We start from the raw sequence: 18,665 nt of genomic DNA, 5'->3' as shown, positions 1-18,665 counted from the left end.
CCACACACACACACACACACACACACACACACACACACACACACACACACACACACACACACACACACACACACACACACACACACACACACACACACACACACACACACACACACACACACACACACACACACACACACACACACACACACACACACACACACACACACACACACACACACACACACACACACACACACACACACACACACACACACACACACACACACACACACACACACACACACACACACACACACACACACACACACACACACACACACACACACACACACACACACACACACACACACACACACACACACACACACACACACACACACACACACACACACACACACACACACACACACACACACACACACACACACACACACACACACACACACACACACACACACACACACACACACACACACACACACACACACACACACACACACACACACACACACACACACACACACACACACACACACACACACACACACACACACACACACACACACACACACACACACACACACACACACACACACACACACACACACACACACACACACACACACACACACACACACACACACACACACACACACACACACACACACACACACACACACACACACACACACACACACACACACACACACACACACACACACACACACACACACACACACACACACACACACACACACACACACACACACACACACACACACACACACACACACACACACACACACACACACACACACACACACACACACACACACACACACACACACACACACACACACACACACACACACACACACACACACACACACACACACACACACACACACACACACACACACACACACACACACACACACACACACACACACACACACACACACACACACACACACACACACACACACACACACACACACACACACACACACACACACACACACACACACACACACACACACACACACACACACACACACACACACACACACACACACACACACACACACACACACACACACACACACACACACACACACACACACACACACACACACACACACACACACACACACACACACACACACACACACACACACACACACACACACACACACACACACACACACACACACACACACACACACACACACACACACACACACACACACACACACACACACACACACACACACACACACACACACACACACACACACACACACACACACACACACACACACACACACACACACACACACACACACACACACACACACACACACACACACACACACACACACACACACACACACACACACACACACACACACACACACACACACACACACACACACACACACACACACACACACACACACACACACACACACACACACACACACACACACACACACACACACACACACACACACACACACACACACACACACACACACACACACACACACACACACACACACACACACACACACACACACACACACACACACACACACACACACACACACACACACACACACACACACACACACACACACACACACACACACACACACACACACACACACACACACACACACACACACACACACACACACACACACACACACACACACACACACACACACACACACACACACACACACACACACACACACACACACACACACACACACACACACACACACACACACACACACACACACACACACACACACACACACACACACACACACACACACACACACACACACACACACACACACACACACACACACACACACACACACACACACACACACACACACACACACACACACACACACACACACACACACACACACACACACACACACACACACACACACACACACACACACACACACAAGCATTTTGAAAAAGTTTCTGCGAAAATACGTATTCCAGGGTAATATACACTGGACCGCTGATGGCAGATTAAATGGGAGGAGCTGTTTGTACGTGCCGAGAATTTAGTAGCAAAAACCACTGAGCCATGATCTTATTTGCTATTTATATGCAATGGTAAAGTATTAGTTATGTCGGACATAAACGCATAAATTACTTTCGTAGAAAAGGCAGCAAAACGCAATAATGAGGTGACACGGAAAAAGTAAGAAATGATTCATAAATGTGAGACTATTTATTTTTTTTTGTAGCGAGGAGGTTTGAACACACGATCGTTCCTGAATCCACTAATATCTTTTAACGATTGTACTACGTTTATAATTGTGATTTTCTTTTCCTGCGAATTTCTGAACCCGTTTTTTGTAAATGGAAATTATAGACAAAACAAATCATTTTAAACAACATAAAATACTGTCCCTGAAAACGATTATTCACGCATTGTTTCATCAAGTTTTGATTGAAGTTTCAAAGAAAATTTTCAGAATTCCAATTCAAAGGAAAAACAAAATGTTAAGCTTATCGATTAAAGACATAGCAAAAAACTATCATTGCTAAAGAACTTTTGAGCCGAACAAATTTTCAGCAATAGAGATTTTGGAGGTCAGACTTTGAGTTTCACATTTTCTTTATTATTACTGATTGAAGTTTTCATACCACAAATAATTTTGCAAATAGCATAATGCCATACAATAATCACATCTGTCGATAAAAAAAAACCAAGTTTCTAGAATGACACTTTTTTTTATTTATATTATAATATTTATTATTAAAAAAGACATATTGTTTTGGAATTATACTGGAATTAGGAAAAACGCTGTGTTCATCCTATTACTGCTAATCTGTAGTTCATATTTAGATGAAAAGAAGAGAGAGGAATAGAAGTGCCCGGAAGGAGAAGTTTTTGCTAGAAGTGCCATCAAAACCTCCAAATAAATAAATAGAGCATAACAGTAGAATGCAGACTTTCCAGCTTACTTTTATTGATTTCTTATATCATGCTCTATCAGTGACGGATTCGGGGGGGGGGCGCCCCCTAACGTAGTCTAAGGTAGTGTAATTTACTTAATTAACGCAAATTTGCGTTAATTAAACTTGCTCCTAACGCAAGTTTATCGGATCAACTTATTTTGCCCCCCACAAAAAAAAATCTTGGATCCATCCCTGTATTATATACTCCCCCCCCCCCCACCGAAAAACTCAAAACTTTTCCTTATTCGAGTTAATGCGGTTCAGAGAAGTGAAAGAACAGATGCACAAGAAAAGTATGAAATAGGCAGAACTTCTTCCCAATAAGGAACACGCAAGAAAACGCATATAGACAGGGCGAGTAGTTCTTGATATAGAAACTTTATAAGCAATTCTTGCTTTGTGTTGGTGGCAAAATGTGGCACTGAATTGCAAAGACTTCTAGATTCGACTAATGAGTATCCAGCAATGAAGAAGCAAAGATTAAATGCTAACAGGTCTTCTGTAGTAGCAATCGGGAACATGGTGGAATTTAGGGATAATTTCAATGTGAATGGCAAGGAAATTGAAAACTCCAAATGAGTTTTCATACCATGAGATTTATTTATATATTCTTTTAATTCTTCTTTTCTTTATTTCTTTTTTTTTTGGGGGGGGGGGGGTATCAAAGCATTGTTCCTAGGTGTAAAGCACCAAGATTGCAAGGGAACCGGATCTACAAATATATTAGCCAGGGAGAACGCAAAGATGAATAGCTTCTAGCTTTAGAAGCGGAATCAACTTATTTGCAGGTTTATATATATATATATATATATATATATATATATATATATATATATATATATATATATATATATATATATGTTTCACATTTATTACGTATAAAAGCTGTATTTAAGATTCAAGACTCAAGCTGACACTTGTATTTCAGAAGCGGGAAATTGAAATGCTTGGAAATTAGTTTGAAAAGTTTACATACTTCGGGGATGCTACCATTTCAACTAACCGGCACAAGCACTAAACTTCATAACATCTAACCGTCAGAACCCCTAACCGTCATAACATCTAAAAACCGTCATAACATAAGTTTATATAATAGTAACAAGTATATAATAGTTTAGAAACAAATTTCGGCTATATACATGCACATCAGGGGGGTGGGGGTACAACGTAGCATATAGTAAATACGTAACCTAACCTAACCTAGGCACCTTTTCCCCCCTAAACCCCAAATGACTAAAGTTTAAAAATTTTAAATGTTATGATGGTTAGTGGTTCTGACGGATTTTTTTGTCGATGTTATGAAGGATTTTGTCGATGTCTTGACGCTAGTGCTCCTGACGCTTAGATGTTAAGGTGCCTTCCCCATAATTCGCTCCCAACTATTAATATACTATGTCTTTCAATCTGTTGTCAGATTTCTGGTACAGATAGAAGAATGGCGGTTCTTAGCTTTAGGATTGTCTAATTTCAATGAATTGTGTTTTAGCTTTTGAATCTGATTGGTCAATCACAAATTTTATGCATGGACGTTGAACAATGTTCAATTTGAGAAATTACGGACGGCATACAAACAATGCTGTAGCCGCGCGTAATTTTGAATTAATAGATACGTAAGTCAATAATGTAGCCTGGGCGTCAGACTTTTAAGATAAAACCATAAGAGACCCAACAGCATTATTTTACAGTTTGCGCAAATGATCCGTAATTGGCAGAGAAAACAAAGCCACTTTTCTCCAACCAAGTATGAATAAACTATTCTTGAAAGGAAGGATGTAATAAGTCATTAATAAAAACAGCTATAAATCCAAAAAATAGCATATGTTAGCAGTAAATCTGTCACATAGTTTTTAAAAATATAATAGCCATATCAATTGCAAGTTTTTTTTTCTTTTCTATTGAACCTTAAGTAAATAAAAATATAAAAATCGCTTGAAGCTAAATTTCATTTGCGGTAAGTGGCGTTCATACTACGTACATTATCTTCTATAATAACTGGTAAAGTTACGTAAATCCTTTAAAACTTAAACACGTCCTTAGACAATAGCCAATTGGGTAAAAATCAATAAAACCAACAGAGTCATGGTTAAAAATTTTCAGGTTCATCATAGGCAAATTATTCAAAATTAAAAAAGGAGAATGAAAATTCAAGTTTTGATCAGCCATGAAAGTCGTTCCAGGAAAAGTTTCTTAATTTGATTTCCAGAATTATTAACTGCTCATCCAACCAATTTTAATTTTGTTGTTGCTATATTAACCATAATATAGAAAAAGACTTCTGTAACACAAAATTATAAGTAGAGCTCAAGTCTACTTGGCACTGCTTTGTTATACAGAGAAAGTTCGCTCCCCAAGATTACACAATGTAACATAAAGTTTTAAGTTATACTGCAGTGAAAGATTCGGCAGCGCAGTGTGAATAAACCATTAGTTTAATGTACACATTCCCTCCTAAACTTGTGATTTGCGACAATCCTATATCTGTAACTTGGACCGATAAGACAGGATACTTATATCATTGATTCATTGGTTCCAATAATTTCAGATCTATCCATTCGTCAAAGCAGAATCTTGCTATTACTTAAGCCTTTTCTTAGAATATGACCTAAACTTCCCATAATAGTAGTGAAGTTTTCATGTTTTCACATATTTCTGACATGATTTTTGGCGTATTTTTTTCAATATAAAACAATAAATAAACCAAATTACATAGAACATGATTCGGCAGATGGATAAGAATAATTATCAGATATGTAATGATAGCAACCAAGGCTGTATCCAGCGAGGGGTAACATGATTTGACCCCCCCCCCACGAAAACTTTTGCCGACTCGCTATTTTCTATGTTCATTTGTGGGTTATAAAAAAGAAATTATTGATGCGTTTTAAAGTTTTTTGTACACCCCCCCCCTCCCCGGTAAAAATCCTGGTAACCTCCTTGATAGTAACATTGCTGCCTTGCGTCGAAACATTAATAAAACCGTAGGACAAAAATAAATAATAATAAAAATAATAATATACCAAAAACTTAAACTGGGAACATAGACCTTAATAACACAAATTTATCGCTAGAAAAATAGTCTAGCCGAAGTAGTGGAAATCATCTCGATTTACACAAAGAGAAAAATAGAAATGATTATCCCATAATTTCATGTTATAAAGTATGCTTTAATTCTATTGGTTTTGTTTTACGACGTATTTTCGTAAGCCAATCGCACTATCCTAAAGCGTATGTGAGAAATGGAAGTCAAACAATCCCCTCTGATCTTACCTATTGTTGTATTTACCAACAGTGTATGTATTATGTCAAATTTTGAGCCTAGACATTTAAAATAAGTAAACTCTGTATTTCTCAGGGATCTGTATGTATTTTTTTTTTTTTACACACAAATTAAAATTAGATTGAGTAAGAAGAATAACGGATGCTTGCAGTAAATTTGTCCAGTAGCGCATAAAAGTATCCATAACAGCAATGTTAAGTAAGATGGAATCCGCGAAATGGAAAAATTGAACCATAAAAACAACAGATGCTTCTTGTGAATTTTTCAAGTTTTTTTCAATAATAAGAGCTGCTATATTTATTGCAAAAAAGGTGCAAAAAAACTTAATAAGCAACTGTAATTTAAATTTAATTTACTTTCACTGGTCAGGTGTTGGAATCTCAGATACTTACGATTTAATTGGCAGTTTAAATTAAATGATGCCATTTAACTTAAACTTATTTATTTAATTTAAGCAGACATGAGAATAGCAACATATTCCTTGTAAAATACTGTTATTTACGCGTTCATTGTTTTTAACTTTTCCTTTTAGAACCACATTTATTTGAACAAAATAGCAAGTCACTTTTTTGCAGCCAAAACTATTACCTGAAATAAGATAAATAAATAAAAGATATAAACAACGTACATAAAAATTAAGCCACAGCTGGAAAATTAAAATATCCTTTTTTTCAAGGATTTTCACATAAAAAGGGGAAAAAAACTTCTTTTTTTGAAAAAAAGTTTTCTTTTTTTGAGCCAGGTAGCTCTAAAGAATTTTATTTGAGAGATGAATGAATAGAAATGAAAGCATGAGATGAGATGAAAACACCAAGAATCTTGTTATGCATTTTTTGGAAGGTCCTTATGATTAAACTACCACGAATTATGCATTCTCTGCATATACGTAAATTATGCATTCTCTGCATATATAATAAATAGGAAATTTATTTTCTGCTAGGATAAAGAGATAGTGGGGTTCAAACCAAAGACGATTCGCACCCCTGGGTTCAGCCTTGTATGGTGGGAAGCTAATTAATAAATTCATTGCATTTAAGCGAAATAAAAATTTAGATGTGGGCCGTAATACACACATACTAGTGTTCTGGGCCCCACAACAAAAATAAATAACTTTTCGTCATTTTATAAAAATACTAAGAGTCAAATAAGACGTCACTACGTAACGATGGGACCATTTTATTGTTAAGACCTGTTAAGTCTTCTTGTCAACAAAAGATAAATAAAAAATTTCTAGCGAAATCCTAAAAAAAAACAAAAAAAACAACAAAATTATTGTGCTTAGTCAAAGCCAAATAAATACACAAATTTAATAATTTCCGTTTTGGAAATTTTTTCTCGAGTCTAGTGATTTTTCGAAGATTTTACTATTCTTTTTTCTTAGTTTAGTTGCAAATCAGGTAATATTCTATTCATGTGTCTTTTCCAAGCCTATGTGCATTAATTTATGAGACTGCAGAACCCATGCAATTTCACAATCTCTTCGTTTCACAGTTTCCTAAGTTTTCTTTCTAGGTCTAGATGTTTGCTAGCTCATGACAATGCCAACACTGAACTTATATATGTATCTTTTACCAGTGTTGCCATCATTCTTATGAAATGCGTAGTGGATGTTTACTTGATTGAGCATTGCGGTGATTTTTAAATCTACAGGCCTGTTTGATTAAGAAAGCGTCGTTCTAATTCATTCCTGATCATTCCTCCCTTTCTAGGTTTTATGAAGGAATGATGTCAACTTTGGCAAACAGCAATATCTAAGCTTCCCTTTCTTGTTTTATTGTAGAAAATCCTTAGCATTCCTTAACTTGATCAAGAGATACGCTTGTTACATCATCTTGTATACAAAGATGAATATTTCCTGAAAACTGCATTTATTTTTGTATTATTTTTTGTTACTTACAAACTGCACTAGATATGGCAATTTTTTTTTCAAATAAGACCTTGAACATCTCCCTATGAGGTTTCAGTGCTTTACTACGGCGACAGAAAGAAACACAGATGCAGAAAAAAAGGGAGACATTACTGCATCCCATGTGAAGAAGCGATTGTTCTTGTTGGGTACTTTAATTTTCCATAACAGGGTTTTCGGATATGGTGATTCAAATGGTGCAGTTTTTATTTAGATCTGACACCATTTTGTATGGTTTCAGGCTATTCATCAAAATTCTCACAACTTCTTTTTCGCAAAGAACTTTCATCATTAAGATTAATCAAAATAATAATCGTCATTCCTGGTTCCCGTGCAACTGAGCCCTTCTTTAACTGAACTCTCGTACAACTAAATCTCATTCATCTCCCGTCTAACTCAACCTTATTAAACTAAACCCCCATACAACTCAACCTCATTCAATCGAAATCCTATGCAATTCAGCCCTCATTCAACTCAACCCCCGTACTATTCAACCCGATTAATTCAACCCCCCTTTTAACTCAACACTTAGTCAACTCAACCTCTGTGATATTTAACCCTCATTTAGCTCGACTCTGATACAAATCAACCCGAATTAACCAAACACTATTTGACTCCATTAGCTGAATCCTCCTTAAATCAACTATATAAATAGAAAATGTAATTCAGCCCTTTTGTCGGAAGTGATAAAAGTTGAATCGAATAAGAGGGTCTTTACTCAATGGTTAATTCTTATCTAAGTGCTTCATATTTTATTTTATGGTGCTTTAATGCAAAGCAATTCCCCCTCCTCCTTCTAAAAAACAATAATTTAGCCTTCCCGTCTTATATATTTGAAATTAGCAAAACTTTTTATTCCCAGGGTCCGAACACGCTTGATTTTCATGGTTGCAGCAATAAGCTTGCTGTGCTTTCCATTAATTCGTTAGCTAAAAGATAACCCTTAGATTCGCCAATCAATGCTGTTTCTGAATGGTAATAATTACCACCTTTGCAATTGCGTCCCAGCCACCGCCCCCCTAATGACAGGATATAGCCCAGGGCTATAACCGAAATTTGGGTTTGTGTTATTTGTTTTACTTACTTCTCATTAACAGTTGGTTCATAGAGCTATATAATACCAATAAAAAAAAAAAAAAAAAAAAAACAAACAAAAAAAACACAATAACAAAATAAATCAGCGAAATTTTATACATAGTCTAGGCTACTTTCAGGCATTAGCTGAGCTAGGATTCAATTACGAAGTGTCGATTATTACGTTTGGAAAGAGCGTTGGATGGCAAAACGGTTTGTTTGTATTTCAGCTAGCAAATTAATTGAACGTTCGACAAATATACTGCCACTGCTTTTACCACAAAAACCTTTAAAAGCTTGATTTCGCTTAAAGCTTAATTATTATAACATTAGATTCACCTTAAGTTTAGGGCAACAATAAACAGATTACAAACTGCGAGCGAAGCGAGAAGCAAATCTTGAGCTTCTAATCAGCGCTAATTCAAACTTATTTACAGGCTAGGGATTAAGTTACACGAGAGTTTAGTTAAACGGGGGTCGAGTTGCATGGAAGTTGAGTTAAATGAGGGTTAAATTGCACGGGATTGAATTGAATGAAGGTTGAAACAAATTGAGGTTGAGGTGCAGAGGGTTGAGTTTAACGAGGGCCCGGTTACATGGGTTGAGTTACAGAGGGTTCAGTTAAACAGGGTTGAGTTAAACGTCCACCACCATTCACGAGTCAGCTTCAAATGGAGTTTTCCTCACTTGGCATATTTTTTTAACGCGTTTTAAATTTTCGGTTACTAAGAGCTACAGTTCGTACTTTACTAGGCTGCCCCTATGGGGGCAACCATGATTGGACGAGGAAAGTATCACTTCTTAATTTAAAAAGAAAAATTTTTGCCTAAATTTAGCTAAGAAAAAAGAAATGGCTATGTAAGTTAACAACATTTCTTAATAAAACAAGCCTTATGATTCCACGGCAAGTGGCATTTATTAACTGAATTCTAAATACTTTTTAAACGTTCAATTTGTATATCTTTAAAAGGTTTAATAAAGCAATCAACTTTTGAAATTGCTATTCTTCCCGCAGGCCTGCAATTATGCTTTGGACAGAATGAAGCAATTAAATAATCTATCTTAAAAACTATAATTATTTGAAGTAGACTAATCTGCCAAGATTTTGTTTTCCTTTTCAATGAATCACTAAATATGAATAAAACCTTGACAGCAAAAGCAGACAATCAGATCACCCCACCCCCTTACATAAATCACATACTAATCCGACATGTTCCACTTGCCCTTACTGCGGGAGAGAGATCGAGAGAGAGAGAGAGAAAGAGATAGAGAGAGAGAGAGAGAGAGAGGGATTCAAGCAAAATAAGCAAAGCAATATACCTATAAGATTGTGCATTTTAACTTCTTCTTTCGTTTTTCCGATCCTTTTGTTGCTGTTGTTTTCAAATCTTCAGTTTTGTGCGCCCGGATCTCTCTCATAAGATCGAAAAACACCTAAAAGTTTTGTATTTATATTCGATAAGAAATTATTAATCTGTATCTATCCAAACTTTATTTTTATTTATGACTGTTTCGATTTCTGCCCCTCCTCTTTGATCGTCTTTATAACGATCGTAGCATTTATACTTAACAGAAAAAATTTCAGATACAGGGTTGCAAAGAGGATACTTTAAATGTTTTTTTTTTTAATATTAAATTTTCGGGAATATTAGCCACCACTTGTAAAAATATAAATAAAAAAACCAATGAGTATAAACTGGCTATAACAAAAAAAATTGCCCCCCCTCCCCCCAAAAAAAGGGTATTGTGGGACATTATTTTTTCAACTGACTTGTTTTGTTGTTACTTTTTTTGTAGCAAAATACTATACGGAGAACATGATTTTTTGAGTGAATTCTAATTAATTGGTAAAAGGGGAGATTCTTCACCCAAAAACTAAAAAATAACCATCTAAAAATGCACTTTCTCGTAATTCAATCACCCCCAGCACACCAGAAAAAATAACCGATCCCCTTCCTACCCCTAGAGCCAGAGATGTGGGTACCTATGACTGCATGTATTATAATTACTTTAAATCTTCGAATTTGCATTGAGTCACAGGGACTACGGAAAATTCAAGGTTGACAACAAAGACGAAAAAAAAGAAGAAGAATGGGAATGAAAAGTAATCAACAATGAAGTAAAAAATGAAACCATGAGTTTTTAATCAGTAAATTCATAATAAAATACCTCCGTCAAAATATAAATTTACGTCTAGCAACTGTTGAAATGCGTGATTTTTATAGAATACCCATGATAGCGACAAATAAAATTTCCATAATAATCTTAAATCACTTTCTACTTTGATCGCACGATTCGACCAAAGATTTCAACAGAGAACAATTTTTTTTTTTTTGAGGCAAATTACAGAAAAAATTTAACACACATTTAAGTTTTATACGTTTTTTAAGCAATGAAACGTCAACGAGTGTGACCTTTAATATTACGATTTGTTTTTTCAAGCACCAAGGACATAAAAATGAAAACATTGTCAGTCTCTTGGCCCCACCTTAGGTTTACTCATACCTGAAAACTGCCACTGCTAACATTGGTTGTTGTTGTTGCTTCAAAATTATGGAGGTTTTAGGGCAGTACCACATTTTGGAGCTTTTATTGTAGTTTATGTATATGGTAATGGAGCTTTTAGGATAGTTCCACATTTTCGTCAGTGTTGCAACGTGAGAATAAATGGGCAAGATTAATCAGGTATATTTGGTAATGCCAATCTTCCGCAAAAATTCAAACATTGACAATCAATTAGTTCCCAACGATAACTATCCCTTCAAAAGTAAGCTAAGACTTCTTAAGCTGCGCCGTACCACATTTTTTAGCTTATTTTTTTTGTTGATTTTCCACCCACATTGTTTTTTTCCTCTTTTTAAATCAGCATCCTCCAATACCAAAAATTTCATACCTGATATCAGGGCGCATCCAGGAGAGAGGGTAGAGGGTTTGAAACTACCCCCCGAAATTTTTGTCCGACTCGTATAACCGTAACAAAAATGCATATAGACAAATTTTTGATGCACTTTTTTTTAACCCCCTCCCGAACCCCCTCCCCCCAAAAAAAAATACCGCATATGGAGGCCTTTCAATACAAAATGGACTTCAAAATTTTCCAAGATGTCCGCAAATTGTACAAGTTTTCACTAATAAGATTTCGCTTTCATTGTCCTTGGCACTTTAAAGCCTACTCATGTCAATAGCAAATAATCTATGGAAAAAATCCACAGCATTTAGAAATAGTCAAAATTAACTAAACTTAAACACAACAAAGGCCAGCTCAACAAAAATTATAGGCCAAATCGCAAAAAAAAAGGTAAAAATAATGAGGTTCAAGACAGGGCCGGTCCGAATCTGCCCCCCTCCCCCTCTCTTGCCTGCGTATATACTAAGAAAAATATAATTAGATTGAAGATTCGTATATACAGAATATTATAACTATTTCTCATCAAAAGAAATAACTTGAAATACAAAAAAAAAGGAGATTAACTAATTAATCTCGTTTGGTTGGGAAACTAAGACCCAGAATAATTTTCAAATGTTTTACGAGTTTTAATACGCCATTAAAAAGGAAGGTTCTTTCGAAAATGCGAAGGGCTGCAACTTTATGTAAAAGCAATAAAGCAAAATTTCCGGCAGGGTTAGTGAGCTTTTACGTTTTTTTTCAAATTTGTCACTTTTCATGAAAAAAAGCTGCGTATCTGCCCGACTTTAAGTGTATCTCCACAGTTTTTCCAGAGAATTGACGAAGGACGAAGCCAAAGGCTCCTTCAGGCACGTTGGCGGGAATGGGACTAATGCCTCTGTCCCTCTGATACCCTGAATAATTCTTTCTCTTTAAAGTTTTTATATTACAACTTTTTTGTCTCCTATGGATGTACTCCCCTATGAATCCTTTCGCGAGAGGAACCAAAAGATTGAACTAAGATAATGTGACGATCTACAACATAGGTCTACATATTTTGGCCTACGGTGAAGAGTTCATCCCCTCTTGATTTCACTCCTGCTTACAAGTGTCCTTATTTGTAACTACTTTACTCTTGGTGAATTGGGTGAAAACTACAAAAATATTCTGATAAGATTCTTCATGTTGTTTTCTTCCAGGTGCTATTAGGCGTTTCCCTTTTTACTATCGATTTTTCCAAGCCAGTGAAAACAATTTATATCAAGCAACTAGCTATTTGGACCATTAAGTTTGCCCATAAACTAACAGTTTTTATAAGCATTAACATGAAAAGGCTAAGGGGTCACCCACTCTCCTTCACCAGGTGTAAATCTTGGAGCTCCATCTGTTCCGGCACGCATGACAAACTTCTGCAACACAATGCCTTTTTATGCCACACATGGCAAATTTTGCGCTAGACATAGTATTCTTTAACCGCGCGTGCCACCTGTTTTGAAAGATTTTTTTTAAAGTGGTGACCCCTTAGAAATAGCATTCAATATTTTAACTTGAATATTCTCAGTCTATTTCACTTAAAACAGATCACGGTCAAATCGATTTCTTCAAACTAAAATTTAAAATCAAAGTCCAAAAATAGGGATAAAATCCTTTTTAATAGACAGTGTATAATAAATTTCACAAAAAATACCAGATATTTCGGTCACATATACAGTGACAGTTAAAGACACTGTCTATTAAAAAGGATTTTATCCCTATTTTGGACTTTTAATTTTATCGTCATGGAAAGGCAGTGTGGTCTCCGAAATTATCAACGTCAAATTAGGATTTAAGATGGATCATCTATGAATACAGTCATACATAATTTATGAGAGACGCCCTGAACTGTATTTTCTTTGGCCGACATAATAATCAGGGTCTTGTGGTTGGAGGTGCCCCTTAGTTAGTGTTGAAGAAATGGGAGTCGTGAGAATTTAAGGTATCTATTTCGGAGTCAGTGAGAATAAACAAACTCCCACTCCAATACCATTTTAAGCAATAAAATCTACTAAATTTTATATATAAACCATTTATAATATTAATTTTTACCTTTGATTTTTTATATAAAATTAATCATTTTAATACTTATTTTTATTTATAATGTATAATAATTACAATATTAAAAAACAAATATACTTTAAACATAATATTTAGGTGTGTTAAATGGTGTTGAAGAATTTACGGCTTCGGATGTGAAATCAATAAAAATAAACAAAATCTGATTCCTACACCTTTTGTAACATTTATTTTTAATGCTTCAAGGTTGTGACGTCCCCTCAATAATAAAATGAACATTAAATGAACAATAAATATTAGTATATGTATATAAAACTGTCAATCCACTATCATTTGTTACTTTTTTAGTAAAGTGCAAGTAATGTTCTGGTCTTGAGAAGGCATGGGGATTGTCAGCCCTACTCATGTTAATGTCTGCTCATTTTGAGTTTGACTCAGTTTATTTATGGTAATTTCCATTCGTTTTGGGCTCGATTATTTATTGATGGTGATTTGTGGTAGTTTTGCGGTTAGAAGATTATTTGACTTTATTTCTGCTCGTTTTTGGATTAATGGAGCTCTTTACGTTTGTTTGAAATTTTTTTTTGGTGGAAAAAGTTAATTAAATTAATTTACAGAAAAATCGAGATGTGTATTCTTTGACTGATTGGTGTGGGTTCATGATTGCTTTGATCTGACCAACCACATCATCAAAATTGAAATTACTGTATTATTTACTTTAACTTGACTTATTTACCATAAACCGAGATTTTAGAAGCCGGAGTCGGTACCTTTGGCAGTTAAGGAGTTATATTCGAGGTAAAAAATGCTAAAATTCCTAGAGCAGGAGTTAGAGTCAGTATCATGAATCTACCAACCCCAGAACCCTGATTATAACTAGGCCGACAAAACTAAAAAAATAATATCATCAGTATTTCCAGTTAGCTAAAATTCAGCGGTGTGTTCAAAACGCGTCGCTTTTTGAACAGGCAAGTTTCAGGTGCGTGATTTACAGCATATCCTATCAGCATAAAAAAATCAATAAGGGACACACAGCATGTAGTATTATCCCTTTAACTGTAAAATAGAAAAACATCTAATTCTCCCCTAATCAGAACCAAAGAAGTCAATCTAATTATGATATCCCGTTGTCTGCCAACAAAAAACTGAAAAAAGCAACGTGTTTTTATTTAAAACGAAATATTCAAGAAGTACGGCAAATCTAGATTTCTCTGGAACCTAAAGTAATGAATTTTTGGCAGTGACGCTAAATTTGGTCAAGTACAAAAAGCAGTCAAAAAACAACACTATTATCTAAGAGCAAAACTTAACAATAACACGTCGACCCTAGACAAAATCATCACTTTTTGTAAATTATTTAAGATTTTCCACCCTGTTTCGTTGACATGATCAGCAATTACAAAACATATAAATAAAATTGCATACTCTAAGGCACAGAGAGTGAAAAAAATTCTTAAAAAAATATTTTTTGTTTTTGCTTTGTTGGTTTTGAATGTAAAATTTGTCTCCATCAAGATTTGATAGTTAGCAAGAGCGTAGGATTTTTGTTGGGGGGGGGGGGGTACAAAAACAAACTCTAAAACACATAATTTGTTTATATGTATTTTTGTTACGTTTTTACGAGTCGGGCAAAAAAAAAATTAGGGGTTGGAGCTCCAACCCCATACCCCCTCCCCACTGGATAGGCCTAGGGCCTTGCCATTTACAAAGGGTGATTAACCAGTTTATGCTAGTCAGGAAAAGGACAGTGGCACCAACACAAAAATGTTTCGGGGGGGGGGGGGGTAAAAATCGATTTTTAAAAATCTATGGGTGGGCTATTTTGTTGTTTTTAAAGTTTACAAAGAAAATACCAAAAAAAATCACTTTCGAATCAAAATGCAAAAGAATATATTTTCCATAAATCTAGGGGACCAAAAACTGGCCTTTACGCGTATTACATAGGCGCCTACTACACATTATTTAAAGTAACAAATGTGTGGTAAACAACAAAGAGAATCGAGAGGAGTGTCCTAAAAGGAAATGCCCCGTCAAGGGCGCAACCTCCTATATAGCAAAGACTCTTGGGTAGCAGTAAAGCTTCTAAAAGAGAGGAACAAACTCAACCATTTGCATAGCATTTACAGAACTCAGGAACGTACCTAAGGGAACGTTTTCAGCACCCGCTCCCTTCAAAATCCTAAATTGTTCAGAATTCCTGGGCATTTTCAATCCAAATTATCAAATAGTGTTTTGGTTACACCCCCGCCCCCCCCCCTTCGAAAAAAGTTCTGCGTATGTGACTGATAACTATCGTCTTTAACAGTAAAAACGTGGAACAAAAAACTTAATTATTCAATTTACGATATGTTAAAACCCGATGTAAAACAAAATGTTTAGTAAAGGATTCTCGAATCAATATGGCAATTAATATTGTATTTCAAGAACTGGGATAATAGGTTGTTTCTGAACAGGAGCGCCACTTGAAAGGCGACAATTTCACCTTCGATATTCCCCCCGTCTCATCCCCTCTTGATTTAGAAAAAATACATCTTTTGTGCTTTCATCGAAATTAAGATTACCCTCAGCTAGATTTTAAAGCCCTAAAACACCCTTAAAAGCCCTAGACTATTTCGATATCAACGTTACCTATTTTGTCGACTCAGCAAAACACCAAAACAAATGAAATATATTTTGAAAAATTCGTAAAAACCTAGAATTTCTTGGTGCAAGGACAGGGTCAAAAGTGATAATTGACTAAGACACAGTTATAAAAAGCACACATTTGGTTTAATTTAGCAAACTTATTAGATAATTAATTGTTCTTTGGCTGTAATGCTTCATTTGCAGGCTCTTGAGATGACAACGTTGAGATTTTTTTTGTTAAACAGCTTGGATGTATATATAATAAAAAAAAAAGCATTAGCTTCAGGTAGATATTCAGGGACAGGGAAGATTCCCGCTCCCCAAGTTCTCAATTTTTATCAAAAATTCTAATATTTTCCATTTAATTTCCTTCTTCAATATTTTTTTTCCAAGTTGTATAGAGCCTATAGTACTATTGACCATTATAGGTTATTATATCCGAGTCTCGGAATATCGTTCTAATGTATATCCAAAAAACTTAAAAATTAAATTCAGATGTACACTCGTATAACATTTCATTTATTTGTTGAGGAATTTTTTAGAAAGTAATCTTTGATTTAACCCGGAAAAAAACAACAACAACAAAAAGAAGTCAAACCATTGATACTTCTATTTTTCATCTCTGCTACAATGGCGTCAAACCACAAAAATTCAGGGTTGGAGGGGGGGGGGGAGTGCATATATCAATATCTTGGAGGTGGTTAACTTGTCGTCTTTTTTTAATTTTCCAATGAAAACGCCAAAAGGGTCATTTTCCAAAGGGAGACAGCATTCTCTAAACTTTCCTTTATCTCTGAATTCTAATTAATGACTGAATTTCATTGCAATAATGCTTAGGAAGCCTTAGATACGAACATGGCTTCCGTTGGCTCTCGGTATGTAATTTTTTTTTTGTATTCATTCCTTAAAGATCAATTTTATGTCATCTAATTGCCATCCCTTTAAAACTTGAAAATTCATTTTCCTTTAAATTTTCAAAAATAAATTCTACGATTTGTATGTGTGGTCAAAAAGAAAGTCTAGAACCTATGTTATTTGAACGTCTGACTCTGGGTCCTAAATGAAATTAGATTTTACCTTCGATGTTCTTCTGACTTAAAAATTATGTGGCGCGATAGAAATGTTTATGACTTGTTTATGAATTTTCAAATATTTCAATATAGAATAGCATTTGTGTGTGCATATAATGTTTTATAGTTTTCAGTTGTTTTTTTTTCTTGTTTTTTTTTTTTGCGAATGTTCTTTTAGAAAATTTTCAAAACCTTTTGTGTTAACAATGTGGAACTTGCTTAACTTACACCCCTGGTCCTGGGGCTATGGAGGGTTTCGTTTACCCCAGACGCACGGTTAGTCAACCTTTGGACTATTCTATACAAAATGGTTTATTTAGACAATTCCCCTTCATTTTATAAATAGCTCTTAGTTTCACAAAGTTATTAACCAAACAAACTGAACAACTAATCTTTTAACGGGCAATCTTTTTGCTCTTTTTGCTGAGGAATTAACTCGTTTGCGGCACATGAACTAATAGCTTAGTGATTCTCAAGATTCCCGCTAGCAGCCTAATTTTTTGTGATTTTTTCGTAAGACCAACTTACGATCCAGAGAATTTTTTTAGGGGGAGGGGGGCAGGGAGAACTGAGGTGGGCTGAAAAAAGTAACCACACAGGACTTTTAGTGCAAAAAATAATTTAATATACTTTTTTTAGCTTTGCATTTACTAATTTTCTGTTCTGTGAGCTTTGGTAACAGTAAAATGCGAAGGGTCAACTGATAGAACAGAACTAAGCTTCTGGAGGCAAGCTTTTCCGTTCGGCTCTAGATGGTTGGCTGAAAAAGAAGATCTTTGGCAATCCGTCATCCTTCATCCGCTGAACGTGTCC

At 35.5% G+C, this 18,665-nt stretch overlaps 1 protein-coding gene across 2 annotated transcripts in view; it reads right to left on the bottom strand.

Moving 5' to 3' along the window:
- Positions 1–18,665, bottom strand: part of Rala (Ras-like protein A) — a 62,273-nt gene that overhangs the window by 5,156 nt on the left and 38,452 nt on the right. The window contains exon 4 of one of the 2 annotated variants that reach the window (XM_089085968.1): positions 10,539–10,652. The exons of the other annotated variant lie outside the window; for it this stretch is intronic. Within the exon in view, the coding sequence (XP_088942094.1) occupies positions 10,539–10,652 (114 nt within the window). The remainder of the gene's footprint in view (positions 1–10,538; positions 10,653–18,665) is intronic. 2 annotated transcript variants of the gene reach the window in all.

This window comes from Artemia sp. Qi Xiang Cuo, chromosome 3, assembly GCF_049724085.1.
Source record: "Artemia sp. Qi Xiang Cuo chromosome 3, ASM4972408v1, whole genome shotgun sequence".
Classification (NCBI taxonomy): domain Eukaryota; kingdom Metazoa; phylum Arthropoda; class Branchiopoda; order Anostraca; family Artemiidae; genus Artemia; species Artemia sp. Qi Xiang Cuo.
This window is presented reverse-complemented; position numbering and strand designations above follow the sequence as displayed.